The 15,502-nt window shown below is 35.4% G+C and overlaps 1 protein-coding gene across 2 annotated transcripts in view; it reads left to right on the top strand.

The window, feature by feature from the left end:
- Positions 1 to 15,502, top strand: part of MICAL-like — a 32,449-nt gene that overhangs the window by 8,973 nt on the left and 7,974 nt on the right. Inside the window, exons 1-3 of one of the 2 annotated variants that reach the window (XM_064355211.1) lie at positions 4,604 to 4,777; positions 10,720 to 10,887; positions 11,933 to 12,120. In XM_064355211.1, coding sequence (XP_064211281.1) covers positions 10,736 to 10,887; positions 11,933 to 12,120 — 340 coding nt within the window. In that variant the 5' untranslated portion in view covers positions 4,604 to 4,777; positions 10,720 to 10,735. Of the gene's footprint in view, positions 1 to 4,603; positions 4,778 to 10,719; positions 10,888 to 11,932; positions 12,121 to 15,502 lie in introns of those variants that run through there. The other variant, XM_064355212.1, reaches the window with a different exon arrangement.

A 15,502-nucleotide genomic window follows, 5' to 3' on the forward strand; every position in this document is an offset into this window, starting at 1 on the left:
AAAATGCCTCGTAAAATAACCAAATTAGGACAACTTAAGTAATCAGCTAAAAGCTCGTTGGACTTCCGAGTTTTTTTGGAAGTTTTTCGACCAGAAAAACAATGATTTCATGGAATTTCTTCGAAAATGAGCTAAAAAATTGCCAAATTGAGTCGAATTTAATTTTTCAAGGGCATAAATGTCATCTCAAAAGTTATGTTTTTGTTCTTGTAGAAAGCCTTTTGAGCTAAAAATTTAATTTTTTGTCCGATTTTCTTAAACTGATGAAACGTGAAGTCTTTGAATAATATAATCTAACCAAATAACCAAATAATAATAACATTAAATAATAATATTAAATAATATTAATAATAATAAATTAATAATAATAATAAATTAATAATAATAATAAATTAATATTAAAAATAATTTAATAAATTAATAAATAAATAATATAATTATAATATTAATTATCAAATTAAGTCGAATTTAATTTTTCCTAGGGTTGAAGGACTGAACTAGTTCGTCATTCACTTAAATTTTGACATTATTTTTACCTTTTTGAGCGTTTTTAGCCAATTATTTTAAGGATTTTCGTCAAAAATAATCTAAGAAATCTAAAAAAATTGGTGGAAAATGGTATAATTCTTATCATTTTCTAGAGTTAAAGTACATTTTCGAGCAAAAAAATTACATAATGACTTTTTCCCTTTTTCGAGTGTTATAGTAATGCTCTTTTGAGCTAGATCAACAGCAACAATAGCAAAAGTATAATTTTAATTTTTCAAATTCTTGAGAGTTTACGCTTATTAGTTTTTTAATTATTATCAGTGGTCATAATCATCCGTTTTATTTTTCCAAAAACTCTCAAAAATAAAAAAAGATCTGAAAATAAATTGGACACGATCTTTTCCTGCGTTATATTCTTTTGGCTACTACACTGTGGACTCGATGCCAGAAATATTAGCATCTCCAGTTGTTATTCAAACGAGCCAATGGGTGTGCCGAACACTTAGGCATTTTGTAAAGCCCGATATCAATCAGATGGCTATCGTCCATTGTTCTTCATTAGCGCCTTATTAAAAATTGATTATGCAAATCTGTGGCAACGGAAATTAGGCGCAGTTTTTCGAGGTGTGTTCGTTACTGGTGGTTGAATTCTTCCCACAGTCCAACTACACAATTCGTATTTTGCACGCACATCCGTTTAGCATTCGCGCATTGCGTGTAAAACGAGCGAACGGATCCGTTCTCAAGAAACGAATGTTGTGTGCGGGTGTCGCACCTAAACAAGTTCTCCTGTTATTTGACTGTCAGAGGCCGGCTCGTCTTTATTTTTGTATATAAAGGCCTGTCTGGCGCCGCCGACATCGGTAACGAGAAAAATTGAAGAGTGCTCTGGCCCCGGGCCCTCCTCGCCCCATTGTGATGGTTCTCACTTAGAAGGAGACCGCACAAGATGTGCCAGTGGTCCTCCGGAAGACCTTTAATCGATTTACCGTGAGCTTTGAACCGAGACTGGTATTTCCATTCCACGGTTAGGTACAGATGCACAAGAGCGAGATTAGTCGCCGCGTTCGCTAATATCAATTAAGCGAGCGATTGGTTGTTTATTAGAGAGATTTATCGCGGAAGGAATGATTTTAGCGCGGTTTGAGTGCGATTAGTCGAGGCGAAAAACCTACTGGACAGACTCCTACGAGTAATACTCGTCTTGCATCATTAACTAGTGGGGTAAATGTCCTCTCGACTCAAAACTGACACGACTAATTAAAAACGCGACCGTAGGTGCAATTGAGTCAATTCTGAGACAATAAAGTAGGTTTCCATTGTTGCTGAATCTGTTGCAAATTGCTGTACGTGGTTTGAATGGCGAAAAACGTCTCGTTAGATCAAGTCGAGTAGAAAATTGTGTTGATTTTTTCCAGGCGGTAATAGTAGAGATAACTGTTGGTGTTGTACCGGATATACGTGTTCAGTAATCACTAATACAGGTGCGCAAAAAACGACCATCAAAGGTAAGGTTCTGTTTTGACTCGACAACTCCGACCACAACAATTTTACACGACACACGGAGAAACATTATAGGGGTGTAACCGATACGTTCGAGGGAATTTAATAATTTCAGGCCACATGGTGCTCATGTTGCCACAAGGGTGACAACTTTCAAAGTTCTCACAGAAAAATCGCTCATCATTGAGATGCATTATTCAGAACCCGCTTCATTAGTTCGATAAAGCGATTGGACTAAAAACTTGATAGCACCGCTTCATTTATCACTTTCTGGTATATACACATAAACCAAATACGGAATTGCATTAAATCACCCGGAGGTTTGACCTCTGACTTGAACCCTGTATGTTCTTGGTCTTTGTCTGCATGTGAAGATTCTCCCAGACTGGACATCACAGAAATCGAAAACTGCCCAAAACCCCTATTGAATTTTATTGTTTAACCTTCGGTGTACTGTCGTGTGCAAAGATTTGATGCAACAATAATAGCATTTAGATAAGATCTATCAATGCAATTTCCACGGACTATCTATAATAAAGTTTTAAATAGTTGTTTATGCATGATTAACGACGCTGGTCTAACTTCCGCGTTAATAACAGATACTCAGCGGATCAAAAAGACCAATCTAACAATAACCAGAAAGAGGAGTTCTCTCAGTAGTTATTTTAATTAAAGCAATTGCGATATATTATTCGTTTTGTTGGGCATCTAAAAGACTATTAAAGAGACATTAGTAAGGGGAAGAGTTGAGCTACAAAAACACTAGAATTTTAAATCTCTCGAGGAAGAAATACAACTTTTTCGATTTTCCTCCCAATTAAACAACTAATCAAAATCAGCTCGGTGTCAAATGCAGTTGGATTACGATCTAATCAGAACTGCTAGCCACTCAATTCCAATTTGGTAAACTGTGATATAATAACTTGTCATTTGGCCATGAAATATTTCCAAATTAATATGTAACAGACGGTGACAAGCATTGTGAAACTTCTTTTCGGAAACACTCTACCAGCTATTATGAATTCACTTGAAAACAAGTTAGCACAGGTGTGCTACCTGTAAAAGGTTGCCTTTGAAATTTATGCAATTCTCTATTCGTTTCTATTATTTAGAATTTAAATTAAAACAGTGACAAAGAAACCGGACACTACCATTTCTAGACTATTTAAAATTTTACAGTTAAACTCTTTAATCCCAATCATGCTATAATTGCTTTAATCCGAACCTCGTGTTACTCTTCGAGGATATTTTTACGTACCCCAGAAACTAATAGTCACAAAAATAAACATTTGCCGTTAAACACCTACTTTATATTTTTTCTCTATACTTGTCTGCTATTTAACAATATCTATTGTAATCTACGTAAGGAAATAATTAAACTAAATTTTTAATTTTATTATTAATTTATTAGAATTAGTTCGGATTATAGAGGGTTTACTGTATTAAAATTAATGTTTATGAGTACATATGGATGGATGATCCTGAACGTGACTAATAAAATTCAATTGATGATATTAATCCAGAAGCCAGTTTGATAACTTCGTGTTATCACTATAATAAACACAAACACGTCATCTTGATTGAAAGGGAATTTAGTTTATGTTTCACTCGCTAATTATAACTGTTTGTTTTAAATGTGACTATTTTGTGCTATTTAATTTATTTAACGTACGCCTAAGAATTTCGCACTTTTGTAATAACTAACTAAAACGTTTGATTTATATTCAGTATTAAGTAACTGGCTTAGTTTAATGATCATTATTTAACAATGGTTTGGCTTAAACGTGTCCGTAAAATTATTGAGCAAGTCAATTTTTACTTTTCGCAGAATTAGCCAACGGTTTAATGTGCACCTATCTGTATTGTTTTACACACTTCTTTACAAATGTTTTTTTTAATATCTTGACGCTTTCTAAATTATCTAAATGGCAATTTAAATATTATTGAAACAAAGGATAGTGAAAATGGTTTTTTCGCGCATTAATTTACGACTGAACGAATTCGACTTTCCACTGGGGTCAAGTAATTACTAATAGTAATAAAACGGACACGATATGTGTATTATTGCCATGTAAGGTTTAATTTCACCTTTTCCGAGGCTCGTACTTTTCCAAAACGTGATGAAATCGATCATTTTAAATTATATTCTTAACAAGTACTGTTATTTTCCATGGTTTTAATCGGGATTTATTAAAGAGGACGACCGTTGAGATTGAAATAATTAAAGAACAATGCGGTAGGTAAGCTTGTTGGAGGGCTGGCGCGCATTCACCAGCAAATTTATTAAATCGCTTAATTACTGCAACCTTTTATTTCGTGTAAAAGGGTGTTATCTACACGACGACTTGTCTGTAATAATTTAGATTATCGCTCCTCCTGACAGACTGCATAATATTCTAAGTGCAGCGCGCGAGCAATAAAAAGGATGCTCTCTGAAAATGCAGCTTCTTCGGGCAGGTCTCAACGTGTCCTCCATGACAAATACGAAAAGAGGAGAGTTTTTTGTTGTTCCAGCTATGAATGCAGCTGTTTAGCTCGCCTGCATTAAATACAAGTTTCAGTCCTGTTGTCGGATCGCTTTATACCAACTACCTGCTTATAGCGTAGCCACTATATGTGCCAGTTTTATGACTCAAGTCACTCAGTTTTCTGTTCACCGTGGCAGAGTGCGAGTCAGTGCTGCGAACCAATATCCAAACACGTGCTTTTTCATCGCGAGAACTACTACTGCCGATAGGATTGACTTCCACTTCAAGGCTACTTCTAAGGATTAGTTTTATTGACCGTAAGGCACATTAAAAATTTAAATTCTAATCAAGATTTTCTCATATAACAATGCCTACCATTAACAATTTTATTTTATTGTCATTTTTTGTATTCCTTCAATATTTATTTATTTGTAACACTTCCGATCAATAGCATGCGTTGGTTTGTTTACAATATGCAAATTTGTGAAAACAAAACAGACTGCCTACAAAATTAGCTATGGATTGGTGTCATGAATCAGGGTCGTTAAAATTTTATTTTCAAAACAATAAGTGAAAATAATTGATCGATAAACCTCTTCCGTGATTGTCTAGATTCGTATGTCAGTTTTTCGCAATTATTTTTTAGGATATTAATTGAAATCATCAGTGTTCTCGTGATGCTGTCCGATTTTTTAATTGGTTAAATCTGATTTGCAAACCTATGGCCGGGGGTCATAAGTATGTTTTTGTGGAAGGTCTGTGGGTCAAATAGTAGGACCACAAAGTGTTATTAAAAAATCGTGCTTGCGGTCGTCCGCAGAAAATAAGTGTGTTTGATATTAACATCGAAACGTGACTTTTGTGGACAAAGTTAAATTACTCATTGAGTCAACAACAACAAAATTCATGTAATTCGTCGTAAGTGTAATGTGGTAACTTCAGGTTTTGGCGCAAATTGCACCTCTCTATCGCCCCAAAAGAACAACTCCCAATGGATCTCCTCCATTAATAAAGCTGAAGAAAACTAATGTCATTTTAATGACATAGTGAGTGGTTACGGCATTATAATCGATTTGATTATTCCGTGTAATGACAGTTACTTTTCAAATGATAAATTAATTTAGCATCTGCTGGCTGAAGCCTAGGTGTAGGAGAAAAAGTTGTCATAGAGACCATTATTACAGTTGGTTGTAATTACAATAAACACTTTTTCGACTTGTAATTTGGCGTGAATCAGCTATAATTTTCACGTGAACTTGATCTTCTTCATGAGTCATGTGGTAAATGAAGGGGGCCGCTCTTCCGCTCTTATCTTCCTTGAGGGTCTTCAGACAAAGACGAAGTTCCCACCAAAAATTAGATAAGAGGACAAAGCTTTAACATAATTTATTTGCGTGCGGGATGCAGTTATGTTTAATTTTTCGTGTGAATTTTGGCATTTGCGTTTCCAAGGTCGCTTTTGTCTTTTCGTCTTTATCGTATATCTCACGATAATAAACCGTGGAGAAATTAATGGATCTACAAGCAGGTACATAATATTCCTGTCAGTACTTCTAGACAAAGAATCGAGTGCATGAGGTTGCCAAATAACATTTTTACTTTCACAAAGGCCAATAACAGTGTTTTAACACTTTGAATGAAGTCATAAAGTTAGTACCTGAAGGTTTTTGTGGTGTGGAATATTTGGTTCTTGTCCAAACTCGTTGCATTCGAGTCGTCAAAAATAGATTTTCCGCTTGCTAAGTTCTGGTGTCATATTCAGGAAGAATTAGTTGCGTATAATTTTGTTTGTTTTGTTCCACTTGAGTTTTCAATTTTACTTTCCGACTGTCCTAATTACCGTAAAAATGATTTGTTGTGTATTGTTTTTCTCGTTTTCTTCTAATTTCCATAATTGACGGATTATTTAACGTTAACCAGTCGCTGTTTACCATTTATGGTCGAAACAATCGTCCTTGACAGAATGACACATTATAAGCCCAAGCCTTTACGTTTGCCATCGCCGTAACCATACCTGTTTGCGCAAAGCAATTTCTTGTTCTATAAATAAGCACTTCTTGTCTTAGCGGTCTGGTTGATAGCTTCAAAAACATATTTTTCCCTGTCTGAAGACGGAAGGAATCGCTTCACATGCAATTTTCCACTTTTAATTTACTCGCAGTAAATCTGAAAGTGCAGTTCCTGATTCTTTTCGAATTTCTGCTCACTTCATGCAATTCATGGATGATTAATCGTACGTTGGGAATAAATTGTTATCTTTGTTGCCTATATTTCGAATTATTAGACACACCTTTGACTATTAATAATAATTGTTGGCCGAGATAGTCACGATGATGTTGATGCATTTTCTCTTTTGACCGGGCGTGTTTTGTATTGCTGTTTCTGCAGTGATGCGTTATGTTTACATCTGTTTTCCTAATTCATCTCGGCTTAAGTCGGAATGAAAGTTGATACTCATTATAAAAACATAACAACTTTCGATCGTACGTTAGAACAGCGCCAAAAAAGGTTCCAACTTTTGTAAATCTGTTATTATTTTTAATAACAACTAGAGCACAAAGGTGAAAGTCGCATTTTCTCCGTTTATGAAGCCCCTTAACATTGACATTTTGTTAAACGCCTAATTACGAACATAACAGAATTGTACTTTCTTGGACACAAGAAATAAGATTAAAAGAAATGTAATTACCTCTTTCACCTTCGCTAATTATAGAAGCAAATTTTCATATTGTTATGTCTATTTCTTTGTCATTATCTCCAACTACGAGTGGAGGTTTTTTCCCTTTTTGAAAATAACAAAGCGATTATTTAGATTCTTGCACACTGACGTGTCTGCGTCGATCAGTTTTCCGCGTGGGAGTTTTCCTCCCTAATTAGAGTGATTTTGCCAATGCTAGATGTAATCCTTTTAATTTATGCAAATGAAGGTGGAAACAACTTCATCTCGATTGTTTATGGCTCAACTATCATTATAACGTGTATAACGTGTCAAATAAATGATTATTGGCAATTGCTTGCAGTTGCCGAACCGGGATCTAATTTTGCTAACTGTAAATTTTCTTGTATTTGAAAAAAATGCCGCCGCACGTTTTGTGTGAAAATAACTGTTATCCGGCAACAAAACAACGAGTATTAGCATTCAATAAATCTTGTGATCTGTTAAAAGGTGCTAATTTAATTGACCGCAAGTTGTCATTTCATTTTTCCAAGGCGGAGCCGTGAAAGTCATCAACGCGTGTGTCAGGACCGAACGTTTTAGTTGTAATTACAATGAAAGTTTAAGAGACGGCTTTCTTGCGACATTTATGGTGATTTTTTACCATTTATGGTCAGTACTTTGACAAGTTTCTAATAAATTTACGAGCATATAGGACTGGTGCTGTAAAACAAGACCTAGATACGACACCATCAGCTGTGACTTTCATAGACTTACTGGGACCGAGCGTGAGATGGTCACGGTGCATCCAATAACGGTGATCCTTTATCCAGCACCCAAAATTAAAACCGTTTTACCTCAAAAAGAGCGAACGGATTGGCGGACCTTGAAGACAGTTAATTGATGACTTTTATAAATAAAAGCATTTAGCATCCAATTGTCGATGATGCAAGCCAGGATACGGATAAATAGAGGCGCACCTGTTTCTTTTTCATTATGTTTACAAGTTTTTTCAACTGCCACGTGTTCTATTGGTTATTAACAATCGGTTACAACATTCCTTTTTGTGTTATGTGCGTATTTGATTAGGAGCTTATCCGCACGCAACGTATGGAACATGTTTCGCATACTGATATTACGTAAAAGTTACACAATACGAAATGTATCACAGTCACAACGGCTGAAATCTCACGTTACAAGCGACATGTTTGTAAAATACCCAAAGAGATGCTTTACACGGGAGCGCTGTTGTTCTTCCAAACTTGCACCGTTATGTTATTATATCTTATGTAATATTGCGCGGAAAGTGTATTGTATTAGAAACTGATTTAATTTTCCTACACTATGCCCAATTCTTTGTTCACGACTTCACTTCCCGCTAGTTAAGTTAAATAATAGGTTTTTTAACCGACTAAATTATTCTTAATTGAGAAATTGTATGTACCAAGGCACATTACCTGCGAGCTAAACAATCACTTGATACTTATCACGGCACGGTTTTTGGTTTACGCCAATTCGAGAACAAACTTTGGTGGAGGCGACAAAACACGCTCTCCTATCGATTTTGCCTGATTGATGAGTGCTTATCACGTTTCTGTCTTTTCGACTTTTTTCACTGGATCACGGAAGATTCTCTTTTGCATACAATACTTTACTTCATCAACCGTTTTGGATGATGGTCTCATTGACACACCGGGTCAGCGACAAGACAAACAAAAGCCATGGAATTGTTTTATTCATGCTTCTGCTTCCTGTATTCCCGAGTTCGTGAAGGAAGTGCTTTATTTATTAACCAACATTCCTTCTAATTTCTCAACATTGAATTCTAGCGTAAACGAAGAGAAAGACGATACTTACCTGAGTGTTGACTGACGAAGGTTTATCCCAACGAGTTCTTGGGCTCAGATAAATGAACACAAAGATAATGAAGTAAAAAAAGGCATGAGAAATATAGATAATGCAGGAAAAGCAGACGCATCTCCTACGAAACCTGACTCTCCTTGATAACTTTCTAATTACTAAAAAAGCGATTAAATCACTAAAATTTGAATATTAAAGCGCCATTTAGATTCGAATAAGACAAGCAATTTTTCAGATATTTATTATGAAAGATCAAATAAACAATGAAGCAACGCTTATAATAACAAAGTTGGTTGTTTACCTACAAGTACATTCATTTCGTGTTAGTCAGCATAGTCAGACAGAACTGCAGATTGTAATAAAGCATTTTCGTATCTCTCGTTTAAAAAGTGAATTCTGGTCATCAGTTATAATAAACGCTCCTATTAATTTTTTCTACTTTGGTTTTACAAAATTTCATTGTGAAACTGATAGTAGTTTCACAAAGACAACTTCTGTGCAACTCCTTTTCGTAAATTTTTAAGAGTTGGCAGTGCTGGGCTAGGAGTCATCACTGTCATCAGTCATCATTGTAATTTAGTGTGTGATCTGATCTGTCAACAGCGTCAAGTCGTTTATTAATAAAGCCCGAATAATTAGCAAAATTAAGGGGAAATAGTTTGAACAGATTTTGATCAGTTAAACAAAACCAAAAAAATAGAAAGTAGAAAAAATAGTATATTATGCTCGTTTTATGAGACTTAATTGTGGCACTCATTCTATTGCAGCACTCCTTCGTCGTGTTCCAAACCATTCGTGCCACAATAGAACGTCTCATAAAACTCGTATAATAATATACTATTCTCTACTTTGGTTTCACAAAATTTTCATTGTGAAACTAAAAGTAGTTTCACAAAGAGAACTGTTGTGCAACTCCTTTAGTAAATTTTTAGGAGTTGTATTGGCAGTGCTGGGCTAGGTGTCATCACTGTCAGCAGTCATCAGTGTAATTGAGTGTCTGATCTGTCAACAGCGTCAAGTCGTTTATTAATAAATCCCGAGTAATTAACAAACTTAAGAGGAAATAGTTTGAACAGATTTTTATAAATTAAACAAAACCAAAACAAAAATAGAAAATAGAAAAAATAGTGTATTACACTCCTTTGTCGTGCTCCAAACCATTCGTGCCACAATAGAATATGCTATTTTAATACTAACTAGAGAATGTTTTTAAAGTATGGTTTTGTGTTTTTCGCGGAAAAAATGTATGTGAACTAATAATTTAGCGATGAGTATGTCGAGCCGCGTTCGCTGTTCGCCTCCACCAGCCATGAATATTTATTAAACAACGGCTATTCAACAGTATCGTTTTACATTGATTTTATTACCATTCTGGCGTTGATTCCCCAATATTAAAAAAATCGTCCAAATGAGTCTCAATTTGCGGTATCTTTTCTCTCGATTTTGGCAATAATCGGTAACATTATGCAAAACATGACCTCGCGAGAGATCAGGCAAGGTTAGCGCCATAAATCATGGCAATTTCATTCGATTTGCTCGCATATACAAAGCATAATTCCCATTACAGGCATTAAACATGAATAAGTAAGGCCGCATTCTAATGCGCATTATCTGATTATCATTTACATCTTAGCGTAATTACTTAAAATGTCACTAGGTCGTACGAAGCCCCAGCCCATCAGTGTCTCACGTATGCGAAGGATCGTGACGAGATGTTCTGACTTGCGATTTTTGCTTTTGCAGACTGAAGGACGCCAAAATGGGAGAACGCAGGGGAACGAAAGGCCTGGAGCTGTGGTGCCGGCGTATGACCGAAGGCTATCCCGGAGTCAATGTGACCAACATGACCACCTCGTGGCGGGACGGACTCGCCTTCTGTGCCATAATCCACCACTTCCGGCCGGATTTGATGTAAGAAAGTGGACGATCGCGCAATTAAATGATTTCTAAACCCCATTCACCGGATTATTTCCGAATGAAAAGTGGCTTGGTTGCCCAGCCGGGCCATACGAGGAGTTCCAAGGCACTGACCTCAAGCGAAAAAGTGTTATTGTGTAGCTGCAGGTCTTTGCCTTACATGGGCACAATCCGTCGCATTTCCTCGCCTTTTTCCTGACCTTAATTCTAGTCCTTGTGAAAAATTTAACGATAATTGACTCTACCAAGTGACACAATTTTTAATCGCTCGAACGACACGTCTACAAATAACGTTTCGCAATAAACAATTATTAAATCCGCTATCACGTTTCATTGAATCCATTGAACACGAGGTTGAATATTTAATTCCCTTAACAAACTAATAAATTACAACCCGGAGCTGTTGCGAGTTAATTTTCAATTAATTAGTGATGGGAGGTTTCATGAGTCATAAAGCGAATTTTTCGGGGAATCGGTTTTTGACGAATTTCTCGGAGGTCACGACGATAAGGTGGTGCCGTTTTGCATTGTTCTCGGTGTTAACACAGCCAAGAAAGTTGCACTAAGGTGCAGGTCAACTTATTTAACTAATTTGCATATAAAGTGCATTTAGAAGTCGTGAGTAATCTCACGAACGTTGTACGAAATATGCAGAGGGTAATTCTAATTGCGAATTCTTTCCGGTTGACCCTCGTGGTAAAATTCGAAAAGTCACAAACCTTGACCGAAGAAAGTCGGAAATAAAAGCCGTCCACGTCTGGCTCGATGGCTGTTATTTTACCAAAAGTGGAAAGTGCGTCTTTTAAATTTTTAAATTATGTAAATATGGAATCCCTGCTAGTGACAGGTTTTGTTAGTCGTAAAAATTTATTTCCAGTCAATCCAAATGTCTCGGAACTTTCTCGCTGTGTTCCTCCTTCATTAATTATTTATCAAAACAGATTCGACGACTTTTGTGCGAGAGATTTATTGCTTAAGCGGGGATTTACGTAACGAATGCGTGTAATGCCGTCATCAGCGTGCTTTCTTTCAATTGCAGCGAATTTTCCAAGCTGAACAAAGACGATATTTACCACAACAACGAGCTGGCTTTTCGCATTGCGGAGCGCCATTTGGGCATCCCCGCATTGCTGGAGCCTGAAGATATGGTCGAATGTTCCGTCCCGGACCGTCTCTCCATCCTCACCTACCTCTCACAGTTCTACCAGACGTTCGTTGTTGGACAAGGTAAGTTTCGCAACTCGCAGAGACAAGCACACTTCATCAACCCAACCGCATCATTACGTGACCATCTTCGAAAGTGTGTCAATAGACATAACATAAATCTCGCGTTTACACCAATAAATCGTTTTTATGCACCGCGGAACAATACGTGTTACGAAATTCCTTGCGAAACCTGGGTCAAAGGGTAATTTAATTTCGCGTATCCGATCAAACTGTAGGAAGGACAACTTTCGATTTGTTTTTTGTCCGTTGCAAATTTCTAAAATTAATAGCCGTTGTTTTAGTGTTACTTTCATGTAAATTTGGAACACGCGACGCGGTTTCTGCAATTAATCTTAACTTTGGGTTTTAATATTTTTTTCAAAAGTCAAAGCTGGGAAAAAATGGCCGCTCTCGAGAGAGTCGACTCTCGCCTGACAAGCGGCAATTATTATAACAAACAGCCGAAAAAATGTACGGAGCAGAAATGGCAAATTTGAGCGTGAGTCATGAATCAAATTCAATATTTTATGTTGTGGCAGGCAACTCCTACAAATTGAAACGCTGCGGTGGAGGCAGTGGCGGAACATTGCAACACGAGTTCACTGCGTTTTATTAATTATTGCCACTACAGGTCAAAATAATTTCAATACTGTTCAGTTGCAATTTTGACCTTTACACTCCCCACAAAATCCGTTAATAATTTTTTTATTTTTTTTCGAATTTTTTTACAAAAATGTAAAATATTTCAATTGGATTTTTTATATGATTTATAAAAAACTAAAAAATGCTGAGTAAACTGTAGTTTTTTTTAAACCACTGTAATATTTGAACAAATTGTTCTGTTGTACTGTTTGTGATTTCAAATTTCAAGAAATTATTTAAGTTACTTTATTGAGTACGCTCTAAAGCCAAAAATTCTTTGGGGTGCCGAACTTTTTCCAGTTGTTCAGGAAATACTATACGTATTTTTTCTGCTTTAACACTGCGAAAATAAAGAACTTCTAACATTTACTTTGAGAGAATTGTATCTGCGAAAAATCTTTAATTCAGTTTAGAAAAAGTGAATCTATAATGCGTTATTTTTTATTTATTCTAATTCGGATTTAGATGATACAAAAAATTAGCAAATTCTTTTTCCTCTTAATATCTTATAAATCACCTGATTGGTACATTTTTTAAACGATGCAAAAATCTTCCGATTCTCTCAGAAGAAATATTTGTGCTAAATGTTGGAAGACGATAATTTTTTTTGACTGAATGCAGAACTAAAATAAAAAAATCAGACTGAAATTCATAACTTTTCTTCCCGGTGGCTGGAAAGCTAGAGACGGCCTTGTAAATTTTGGTTAATTAATTACATCAATAAAAGCAAAACACTATTAACAAAATAGAAAATTACTTACTTGAAAAAGCTACTACGTATGTGTTTTAAATAATTTTGTTTGTTTATGCAGAAAACAAGATTTACGTTTGAATAATATTAATAAGGCACTTATACTCTTCAAATAATACATAATGTACAAACAAACCAACAAAAGAGAAAAGATTAAAATAGAAAATATCAAAAATAAACATTAAATTATGAGATTTTAGTTGTTATTATGCATATATTTTTCTGTATGTAATTTCTTCCTTTATCAAATGCAATTTTGTTTTATTGAGTTATATTTTATGATAAAAACAAAAATTCTAAATCGGTTGTTGGAAGTTTGTTATTTTTTAGTACGAAATACGTTTTTCTCTTATAGATATTAAAAATGTTGTTGCTTATTCCATAGATACAAGTAGAGGTAGTACACCTTTATTCTACAAGTGGTTACTAAGGCACATTATCAGTTATTTTTTTATCCTACATACATGACCATTTGGTGATTTTTTTATTCTATTTGGTCTAAGTATTGGGTAATTTTTTTATTCTATGAAAAAAATTTAACAAAAATTTCTCAATGCACCTCTAAAAGAAAACGTATTATACACGTAAAGAAAAGTTGACATTATCTGCTCGTGAACAACTTTTCTTTACTTGTATAATAAACTACTATTATATTCGACAAATAGGCATATTACTAATTGTTTAGTATAAAATAAAGTTATAATCGGTGTTATTTACTATTTGTACTTATGTGTGGAATATCCACTCCATATTTGCATAAATATTGATTCGTGACATTGAAATATCTTTATGATAAGCTGATAAGCTCGGACACAGGTCCAATAATTTAATTAAGAAAAGCACTTATTGACTGATTTAAAACATTGCTGTTGAATTAGAAGTCGTTTTAACCAAAAAATCGGGTGCCTTTCGAAAAATTTTATTCCTCATAGGTGAACACCTTTATAAAGGGCTTTATCTATATTTTTTTCGTAAAATAAGAGGTTTGGGCAAAAACACTTTGTTCCACACTTGCTTATCCGTGGTGTATGTTGAAAAATTTCGTTACGCCACTGGGTGCGGTATTGATTTATTTTTAATAAACTCCGATCGAGATTTTTAATGACGTTAACCGTTGTGATCAAGAAATTTCCGTTTTGTTGTAGCAAATCGATTAATGTTCGTTCACGCGCCGTTACCTTGTTTTAATATATCTTAATTGACAATTTTCTTTCAATTAAGTTAATTTGTTGAAATTTCATTAATAATCAATTTAATGGTACGCGGCGTGCTAAAAGTGTATTTACCAAAAGCCGACGGTCATTATCGCGCCAAGGCGTTGGTCTGCATCCGTTCGAGATAAGAGGAAAGCGCTGTCGTCATTCAAAATTATTCTGTTAGGGAAAAAAGCCGACGAAAAATGACGGTCATTAACCCGCACAGTAATAATTATTATTATCGCGGCGTTTCCAGGTGTGTTTTAGAGGAAACGAAAGCTGCAAAACTCCTCAAACGATATAGAAATGCCATCGGATCAATGTAGTTGACTGATAACTTCCGCTTTCTCAATTCGTCATTTTACAAGAGAGGGAAAGTGCTCCAGGTGGGTCAATCGATTTATGACCTGGTCCTATGTACTCACCTACTTATCGGATCGTCTCAATCAGATTTCTCAATCAGCTTTCTCCGTTTGATACACATTTGGTCAAGCAAATTGCAGATACAGTTGTGGACAATTCCGAAAACGAAATACTTGCGACTCCGTTTATGTTTCCGGCTGTTTTTTATTTGTAATAACAGTCGTTGAAATCGTTTATTCGAATTTCTTGCAATGTTAAATGGAGCTACGTTCAGAATTGCCATACGTCACATTTAACGGCTTTAATCATCAATCATAGAAATAATTCCAGGCGTAATAAACGATGTGAAAAAGTTTCAAGCGTCATTGCCCATTGTGGTCGTGCGAAGAGAAATAAAATAAATTTTCTTGTAGTGACCACAGTTTTACCAAAATTGTAATTACATTAGCAC

Source organism: Tribolium castaneum, chromosome 2, assembly GCF_031307605.1.
Source record: "Tribolium castaneum strain GA2 chromosome 2, icTriCast1.1, whole genome shotgun sequence".
In the NCBI taxonomy this organism is placed as follows: Eukaryota; Metazoa; Arthropoda; class Insecta; order Coleoptera; family Tenebrionidae; genus Tribolium; species Tribolium castaneum.